The following is a 10,172-nucleotide window of genomic DNA, read 5'->3' on the forward strand; positions in this document are numbered from 1 at the left end:
CTTTCTGCCTTGGATGTTTTTTAAAGGGACAGAACCTGGAGGATTCAGGGGGTTGGACTCGATGGCCCTTGTGGTCTCTTCCAACTCTATGATTCTATGATTCTATTCTAGGATGTTCTGAGGTATCAAGCCAGTTCTAAGATTTAATAATTAACAGTCCCACTCACCACTGATTGCCGAGTTCTCTAGTCAAGTAATATATACAAAAAAGCATATACTAGGGTAAAGTGTACATGAAAACACGTATATAAGTGGAAATAACGTGGAAATATGCATAATATTGGTGAACATTGCTTGCAAAAAAATGTGTGTATTGGACAAAATTGTATACAAAATATTTGTATTAAGAGAATTGTGCACTAAAATACTAATGAATTTTTATACAGACTTTTTAAAAAAAAAAAAAAAAAAGCTGATGTGGAAAGGCAGAGAACTAAACGTGTTATTAGAAACCAGTTCGCCCACACCTACATCTGCAGTAATTTCTTTGTCAAGTTTCAGTTTAAAGTTCGCATTTATTAGACAAAAATATTAGACATTAACAACCTTACTAGGCCACCTATGAAACAACAGCTTTAACAAGCTATATATTGGAAATTCTCATATATTACTGTCCTGCTCCTGTCACTAATTACCAGATGCAGTTTTCCAATATTAAGGAACATTGAGTGATGTTGGATCGAAATTAAGGGGTTATCAGCTGTAATGGTATAAAAGAATATGAAAAAATTGTTTGTTTGTTTTTTGTATATAAGTAAAAATATAAGTTACAATAATTTAAGAAGATGGATAGAAATCAAGGCTTTTAGCTGTAATGCTATGAGATAAGGATTTGCTGGATGAACAATTTGAACTGGAATACAAGAAGGGGAGGCATGAGGAGGTCAGGGAAATATGTTAGTGAAAAATAAGTTATGAAATTTATGTGTTTTTAATATTTTTCTTTTTAATTTTTTTCCTTTTTTTCTTTGTTTGTATAAAATGGAAAATCTTAATAAATATCTTCTTAAAAAAAAAATTACCAGATGCAGTTTTCCATGGTAAAAAGAATTGAAATGAGACTGATTTATGAGTTGGTACTACTACATCTCCTTTCAGTTTATTGAAAATATGCTTCCGGGCAAAACCAGTTTCACCTTACTTGGACAGAGTTTAAATTATCCCCAGGTGAATGGCAGAAATTGCAGGTGCCAATCTGATTGGACTAAAACTACAATATTCCTGCTAAGTGAATTACTTAAGTGTGGTGTGATCAAGTGATTTTAGGCTAAGCTGCGGTGATGTACGAAAACAGCTTCCTAATCGTAAGAGTGAACCTGCCTTCCTGACCCCTGGTGCCTTTCAGATATTGTTGCATTTCATTTCCCATCAGTCCCAGCCAACAGTCATGGATGATTGGAGTTTTATAGTTGAGCAGTATCTGAAGGCAAAGGGACGCGGGTGATGCTGTGGGTTAAACCACAGAGCCTAGGGCTTGCCGATCAGAAGGTTGGCGGTTCGAATCCCCTCAATGGGGTGAGCTCCCGTTGCTCGGTCCCTGCTCCTGCCAACCTAGCAATTCAAAAGCACGTCAAAGTGCAAGTAGATAAATAGGTACTGCTCCGGCGGGAAGGCAAACGGCGTTTCCGTGTGCTGCTCTGGTTCGCCAGAAGCGGCTTAGTCATGCCGGCCACATGACCCAGAAGCTGTACGCCGGCTCCCTCGGCCAATAAAGCAAGATGAGCGTCGCAACCCCAGAGTCGGCCACAACTGGATCTAATGCTCAGGGGTCCCTTTACCTTTACCTTTTTAGTATCTGAAGGCAGGAGAGCCGTTCAGTGGTTTTAGAACTCTGCTTGTGAAGTAGACAGCTAAGATTCTCCACCTCAGCATCTGTGCACTGAAATTAGCTGCTCCAAATAGGTCAAGGATGGCCATTACAATGAGCTTTTAATCTAGTAGAACAAGACAGATGCTTGGAAGCTCCTTCAAGGCTCCCATCATCCTACAGAACTGCACAGGAGCGAGACAGTGAACGAGTGAGAGGAGTCGTGCCCCGCATTAAGCTCCAGCTTGAGAAGATAAATGCCATTATCATCTTGCTAGGTTGTAGCTGGGGATTCAGCCGTAGAAAAGGTATTGCCAGATAGCGCTGCCTCGGCAGACAGGGTCCTCTGTCACGCAGCTCTGAAGTTTGCCATGTTGGCATTGAGCAACTCTCATCCCAGAAAGAAAGTAACCATAGTCGCCATGAAAAATTCGCCTTTTAAAGAATGCTAGATTTCTAGGCTATACTGTTAATCCCATCGAATCAAAAGGAGGTTCAAGCAGAATTTACTTCTGCATTTCTTTCGAACCGAAGTGTGCGTTTGCATATGTATGAATGAAATAAAAACGCAGATCTAACGTTCATTGTGCACAGTTGTTTCATTTTTGTATTGTATTTTCAACTTGAATACTTTAAAAATAAGTAAATAGAGGGGCGGCAACCTTATACCCACTCACCTGGGAGTATGTTCCAATGAACTCAGTTGAGGTTTACTTCTGAGTAGGCCCACCTAGGCTTGTACACGTGTTAATCTTGTTTATTCAGCATACTATGAATTTTAGGTGTGTTTTCCATCATATGTGTTTATACTATTAGCAGGACTTCCAGAGTTTATGCAAAAATCCAGGATCTACTGTAGATTCCAGCGTATTAGGCGACTGGGCGTATTAGACACCCCCCAAACTGACAGTAAACGAAAAGGCTAACAGTTTTTAATATATAAAAAAAGCTTACTGTGACAATGCAAACTTCATGACTCAAAATTTGGATAATGCATAAAAATTGTTACAAAAACCAAAGCAGCAACTAAGGTGAACTTAAAGCATAAATATTGAACATTCCACAGGGATGTAGACTTCTAGAACAATAAACCACAACAAATACATTAAACCAAATGCTATATATTTCAGAAATGTTACCAAATGCATGCATATAGGTAACAGAACAATAACAGATAAGGGTAGACTACAGGAAGTATTTGATGTTTCTCCTGCTAGCAGAAATGCAGTTTCTTTTGCACGTTAATAAAAAATATAAGCAGGTGGAGTGTACTGCAAAATAGAAGCATGGTGAAAAATCATTTAATGCTTAAAGGACCCAAAGACTTCAATAGAACTGTAAGGCCTTTGCATGCCATAGTGATGATTAGGGCAATAATACCCAAAGTTGCTCAGTCGTCACAAACAGCTGACCAGATGGATGCCAAATGACTTGGATGCTTTACCCCATCTTCGTGTGATTACACAAAGCAAATGACAACATAGCCTTACCTACATCAGAGGCCTTGATGTTGTTGTGGACAAGTTAGCCCCATATGCATGGGGGGGAAACTGGGCAGCCTTGTCAAAGCCTTGTATTTGCAGCATTAATCATATGCTCATGGGTGTTTGGCTAGACTGAGGTGGAATAACCTGCATCTTAAAGGCCAGCATAGTTGTGCGGATCACAACCCTGTTGGTTATGGGGTTATGTGTGTGGAACGGGCACGTTTTAGGTAGAAGTGTGTTAACAACTGTTATTTTCTGCCATTTCCTGCAGGCATCTCCAGCTGCGTTAGCAAAAAGTGTTTTGGCTGAAGTTCCAAACCAAGTGGTGGACTATTACAATGGGAAAGCGATTAAACCAAAATGTATGTCAGAGTATGAGTCTTCCAGGACAGTAGCTCCATGACCTTCCCTGGACACTTTTACAGAGTTCAGATATGCTACTACTTACAGTTACTGTACTTAAATGAAAATAGCACGTTTTGGTGATTTTTAACTCAAATAATTTTTTTTGCATGTGTAGCCTAAAGGCTTGCCGGTAAAGGTTAAAGCAATTGTATTGTTGAAGACTTTTTATGAAAACAAAAACAAAAACAAAATTATAACTCTTTACATTACAGCATGTCGCCTTGAAATGAAAAAAAAAGTTATCTGTATCTGTTTTTTATACAGGTTTGTTGAAATTTTGCTAAATTTCTTATTATCTTTACACTGTAAAGCATTTTGAAACATTTATTGGAAGTTGATAGCCAAAACGTCTTTGGGTTTATCTGCTATGATATGAAAAGGTTTTGGTTTTTTTTTCAAAATGGCAGATGCATGGACTGTATTTTGCATGTTCCAAAATAAAAACAACACAGTTTTGCAGTTGTTGTGTTTATTTATTTCTTGCCACAAAGCTGCCTGCTGAAAAATTCTCATCGACTCTTCCATTCTTCAAATAATAACAATTTTTTTTTGAAAATCACACCAGAACATTCTAGGAGATTTACTCCCAAGCATGAATCTAAGATGTCTGTAACAAACATGACAACAGCTTGTAAAAGATGTGCTCAAAAACAGCCAATATTATGAAAGTTCGGGGACTGTGTAGAAAGTCCCAGAGATGCACACAATTTCTGTAACAGCAGGAGACTGTAGCAACTGCAATACATCTTAACTGGCCAGTAGGCTTGCATGACATGTCATGTTTAAAAATAGCCATGGTTAGCTGTTACAGGATTTTGGTGGACTATGTTTCGGACACATCTGATCATGTTTGTAACATTAACATTTTGTTCGTTTCTTTACATTCATGCACAATGGCCAGTTTTGTGTAGACACTATGGAACCTAAACTGCATGGCTTTAACACAGCAGATCACTGAAAGGCTGATTGTTACACAGGCAGCCTGTGGTTCTGAAGGCCCCAAACTAGGAGGATTTGAACCATAGAATTGTAGAGTCAGAAAAGACCAGAGTAGAGTCGGATTAAGAGCTTCATGGTTTACCAGCTGAGCTATCTCAGCAGGTGGAAAACAATGCACAAAAGGGTGTAAGGAACTTATTTATTCAAAAAAATATTTTGAACTCTCCCAGAATTCCATTGATGTGTTTACCCTCTGCATTCTTCCTCAGGCCAACTAAATAATTTCCAATTATTGCAAAGAAAGTTGTGCCCAACCACATTTTAGAAGGGTGGTTTCCCCCCTTATTATATAGCTCAGGAACGGGCAACTTTTTTTTGTTCCCAAACTTGACCCAACTGTCAAAATCCCTTGTACTTTGCAAGTCTCCCCATCCTCCCCTTTTAAGCCCCTGATCTCGGATCGCAAAGCCAAGCAGGATTAAACCCTGTCCATCTTTGTCTGATGCACACACGTTATTTTAACAACAGGCTTGCTACCCTGTGTCATCTCCAGGACAGGGTGTGACTCATGCATGTTGGGCAACTATGGCTTGCAGGGTGGAGTAAGGAAGGGAAGAAAGCAATTACCCCAGGTCTCCGGCAAGGTGTTCCGAGTACTGTCAGTATGTTACTCTGCCTCTAATTTAAGCCACTCTTAATTCGACTGCCACTCGAGGTCTGAGTCCATTGATTCTAGCTGACGTGCAGGCCACCTGCATTATTGTTGAAAAATAATTTCCTCAGTCACATCGACTCTCCCAAATGCAGAGGCTTTCAGGCTCCCACCACTTAGTCCTCACTTCTCTCTACCAGCTTCCAGAGAAAATATAGTTTAGTCTCTTTAAAAACAATGGAGACTTCTGTGTGCCATTTCTAGCTTGCCCATGAACTGCTGAGGAAGAGTTTGGATGTGTCATTTTTGGCCTCCGTTTCCTAAGCTGTACATCCAAGGAACATCAAGCAGCCTTCTGCCCAGTTCCACCACAGTCTTGCCTTTTTATACCACAAATGGGTTTTCGTTAATAGTAAGAAGAACGTGAAAGGTTATCTGCCTAGCCAAGGTTTTTCTAAAATATAATCAAGTTGCATGAAAGGAGGCTGCATTTGAGTTCGCATTTAGGACAAGAAGTTACCTACTAGATGAGCTGGTAAGAAGACGTGAACACAAGGCTGAGCACCCCAAATTCCACCTAAGGTCCTGGACTTTTGTTTTTGATGGCACATGTCAGCAGTTTTCAGCACAATACGCCTCACTCATCATGTTTGGAACAAACTCTCTGGGGCTGAAGTCGCACAATGGCAGATTCTGCATGCGTGCCGTGACACAGGAGTCCTTTCCACATCAATCCTTGCCCCCATGGTTCATTCTTGGTTGCAGATCAGAATTTAATCTAATGAATAAGATGCTACGTGGTATGTCAAAAGTATATTGTCTTGCACTCTGGACACAAAAGACTTCCCAGATTGAAGGAAATACTTTTAAGCAACGAGGCAAAGAGGAGGGAGGGATGAGGCGGGCTGGGAAGAAGCTAAGATTATAGTAAGTAATTTCATTATTTGCCACTCTTACATACTTTCTGAAGTAGAAGCACTGACAAAATGGGGATGTGTTTTATTTTTTTACACTCTATTGCTAATTTAATACTTCTTTCTCCAGCAGAAAAGGAATTAGCTCTTGACTGATTTAGTATAATAATAATTTATTATTTATACCCCACGCATCTGGGCAGCTCCCAATAGAATCAATAATAATAATAATAATAATAGTAATAAGCAATAAAACATCAGACATTAAAAACTTCCCTAAACAGGGCTGCCTCAAGATGTCTCCTAAAAGTCAGATAGTTGTTTATTTCCTTGACATCTGAGGGGAGGGCGTTCCACAGGGTGGGCACCACTACCAATCAGAGTATGGAGATCTTCAAGGCTCTTTTTTAAAAGCAAGACTAAGGGCACTGGAGGAAGCTGCAAAAATACCTGAAGAAATGTGTGCAAGTTTGCACTGGGCTGGAATCAAACTAGAAAGCCATTGTCTGTTCCCCAGAGTGAAAAGGGGGAAGGGGCACTCACTGCTAAGATACTTTATGGTGCAGAAACAAAATTAAGTAATAACATACCCTCCAACATCAATCCAATTCCCTATTCCTATTCCATACCCTCCAACATTTCTCAGATGAAAATAGGGACGTCCTAAGGAAAAGCGGGACGTTCTGGGATCAAATCAGAAACAGGGATGCCTTCTGTAAATCTGGGACTGTCCCTGGGAAACAGGGACACTTGAGGGGTCTGTAATAAGTGACAGATATACACCCAAGTGCCTTTTCTTTCTGGACAGCAGGAAAAAAATGAACACATCTCCTCAAACCTGTTCTTGGAGCTGGTGGTGGCATGATGAGTAGTGGGCAGAATGGTGGGGAGAAGATGTTCACCTGACTTCCTGACAGCTGAGTTGCTGCTTCTTACCAGGAAGAAGATGAAATGGGGCAAGGCGGGCATGGCACAAACACACCAGCAGAGCAATTCAACTCCCCTCTGCTGGTGGTGCATTTGCACCACACTGACCTCTGCAGCCCACCCTCCCCTCTATTTCAGTAAGCAGCAGCAACCCAGCGGTCAGGAGGCTGAGTCACCCCCTGCTCCTCTGTTCATGAGGGCACCTGCAGACCGTGCGTATTTTACAGGAGCATACCCTGTAATTCAAGCGCATATCAGGAAATTTAGGTTTGCACAATTAGAGCAAATCAAAGAGCTCTGTCACTCCAGTGCAAAAATCCACTTTTAAAGAGAAGCAGTTTGGGAAGGTGACGGAGAAATGAACCGAAAAGCATAGAACAAACGATTAATGGGAGCATGTAGAATAAACATATCGAAAGTAAATCAGGATGAATGCAGGATAAATGCTCGTTGTCATATAACCTCCCTGCAAACAAGTCAGTACAAATGGTCAGTACAGATTAAATGCAATCTCCGTGTAAGCTTTTAGCCAGGAAATCAGGATGAGTGCTGAATAAACAGGATGTCTAGAAGAGACCTGAATTAAAGCAACCCTGAAAATTTATTCTGAATTGGATTTGAAAGTATCTGCATAACTGAGCTTTTGCGTGACAGAAGAGTTCGGGGTTGTGTGTGTGTGTGTGTTAGGATTTCAACATTATTTTGGTACATTTGTGCCAAGGGCTGTAGATTTGCTTCAAAATGTATTGAGACACCTGTCCTGAGCAGCCCAATGGCAGAGCAGTCTTAAGTGAAATCTAGCAAAAGATGTGAAAGGAGGTTTCCCCTCCGTCCCTTTGTGGCTTATATCTGCATATTTTACCATTCTTATCCTCACCCAAACCTTTAATATCTTACTGAATTGAGTCATTCCATCTAGTACAATGAACTTCAAATCTGACTTTAAAACCCTGCGTGCCACAGTCCATTAAGCTTTGAACACACTGTCTCGCTTCATCTCATACATTACTTACATTCACTTACACGGCTGCCTTTTATGTTAAAATCTCTTGTCGCAATCTGATTGCTGATTGCTACACCATACAACTTCCCCTGCACTTCAGCATCACAAAGAAAGATCTTAGTCTTACATGGGAAGCTGCCGTATACCAAGTCACAGCACTGGACCATTGTGCTCAGTATTATCTCTACTTGGTCCATCAACAGCTCTTCTGGGTTTCAGCCAGAAGGTCTTTCCCATCCCTACATGGGCTGAGATTCAACCTAGGAGGTTTGGGATTCTCTGTCCTGGAGATGTGGCCCTTTCCTTAAGGAAAAGAAGAGCAGCATATACCTTCAAACTAGAAGAACAGTTGTCTCCTAATTGAGAACAATTTTGTTTTGAGAAGACAAGGCATCCATTGTGGCTTCTCTTCCATGGATTGAAATCTCTGCCAAACTGGACATTCATAGGACCATTGAGCAAGCTTTTTAGATAAGTCCACAGCAGTTCCTGGGACACGGGTGGCGCTGTCGGTTAAACCACAGAGCCTAGGACTTGCCAATCAGAAGGTCAGCGGTTCAAATCCCCGCAACGGGGTGAGCTCCCGTTGCTCGGTCCCTGCTCCTGCCAACCTAGCAGTTCGAAAGCATGTCAAAGTGCAAGTAGATAAATAGGTACCACTCCGGCGGGAAGGTAAACGGCGTTTCCATGCGCTGCTCTGGTTCTCCAGAAGCGGCTTAGTCATGCTGGCCACATGACCCGGTGACGGAGTCTAGCCGTCATTAAATGGCGCACAGCATAGAAAAATGACACAGAGAGCCAGTTATATTTTCATGATGGTAAGGGCAGCTCCTTTCTCTGCTCTCCCCCAATTTATTCTCCTTTCTTCTCTCCAGCCGCATGGCCGTTTGCCAATATCTCACGTTACCTCATCCGGTCAAGGCTTTTATTACACCCATCGCCATATAAGGTCATCACTGCCCAGAGGAAACACAACTCCATTTAAGATCAATACATTGTAAAGCTCAGAGTGCTGGTCAGCCGAGGTCAGGTACCCTGCAATATTACAAGCCTCTGCTATGGCTTTATGACTCCCACAACCCGGAAGCTCCCTCGGCCAATAAAGCGAGATGAGCGCTGCAACCCCAGAGTTGGACACAACTGGACCTAATGGTCAGGGGTCCCTTTACCTTTACAACAGTTCCTGATCTCTGGAATATGGAGATCTTTACAAGCCCACCTGCACACACCAACCTATTCTAGTTATTCATGACTTAAAAGGTGTATGGGGCATATTTGGTCAAGCTTCTTTGCCTGGGCGAAATTCTTAGGTCCATAGTGGGCACTGTTGGTTTATGAGGTAGAGGCCAGAGGACGACAGCAGTAAAAAACAACAACAATGGAGATGGTGTCTGTAAATTCCTGGCATCAGACGGACACCATGTTATTTCTATTTCTGGTTTTTTTGTTTTTTTTTAAAGATATTTATTGGAGTTCTACAAAGACATGAATTTAAAAGATCATATAAAAAGAAAGAAATACCATAAAAGAAACATAGAAAAATACATAAAATAAGAAAAGGAAAATAAAAACAAATCCATTTTTGTAACCCTAACTCGTTATCTTATTTCCTTGGCCTCCTCACACCTCCCCTTTTGTATTCCCATTTAAATAATCAAGTCAGCAAATCCTTACCCTCTTTCGTTTATCTTAACTCTATATCTTAACATATTATAACTCTATATTTTCATCCATTTATCAATTCATTTTTGCATATTCTTATTAACTTTGCTGCTAATGCCACTTATTTTCAGTCCAACATCATTTTAACATTCATTAATTTTACAGTGTTATTTCTATTTCTGATGGTACATTGTGGGAATCTGCTGTAAAACACTTTGAGAGCCTATTGAGGCTACAAAACAGGATATCCATACTCAAGAATATATAAGTGAATTTTTTCTAGGGGTGAAGGGGTTTGTCGCTCCTCTGCTTTAGGTTCATCCCCTCCTGAATTCCAGTTTGGGTTGCTCACTTGTTGGGGCAGAGGCACAGCAGC

General features: G+C 40.9%; 1 protein-coding gene and 1 long non-coding RNA gene across 6 annotated transcripts in view; both read left to right on the plus strand.

The window, feature by feature from the left end:
- Positions 1 to 4,158, plus strand: part of CPNE4 (copine 4) — a 246,331-nt gene extending 242,173 nt beyond the window's left edge. For all 5 annotated transcript variants that reach the window (XM_083578069.1, XM_083578073.1, XM_083578070.1 and 2 more), the window contains one exon: positions 3,566 to 4,158. In XM_083578069.1, coding sequence (XP_083434195.1) covers positions 3,566 to 3,697 — 132 coding nt within the window. In that variant the 3' untranslated portion in view covers positions 3,698 to 4,158. The remainder of the gene's footprint in view (positions 1 to 3,565) is intronic.
- LOC310745633 overlaps positions 1 to 10,172 on the plus strand; it is a 233,552-nt gene that overhangs the window by 186,285 nt on the left and 37,095 nt on the right. The gene's annotated exons all lie outside the window — the stretch shown is intronic.

This window comes from Podarcis filfolensis (assembly GCF_964270895.1).
Source record: "Podarcis filfolensis genome assembly, chromosome: 12".
Taxonomy (NCBI): Eukaryota; Metazoa; Chordata; class Lepidosauria; order Squamata; family Lacertidae; genus Podarcis; species Podarcis filfolensis.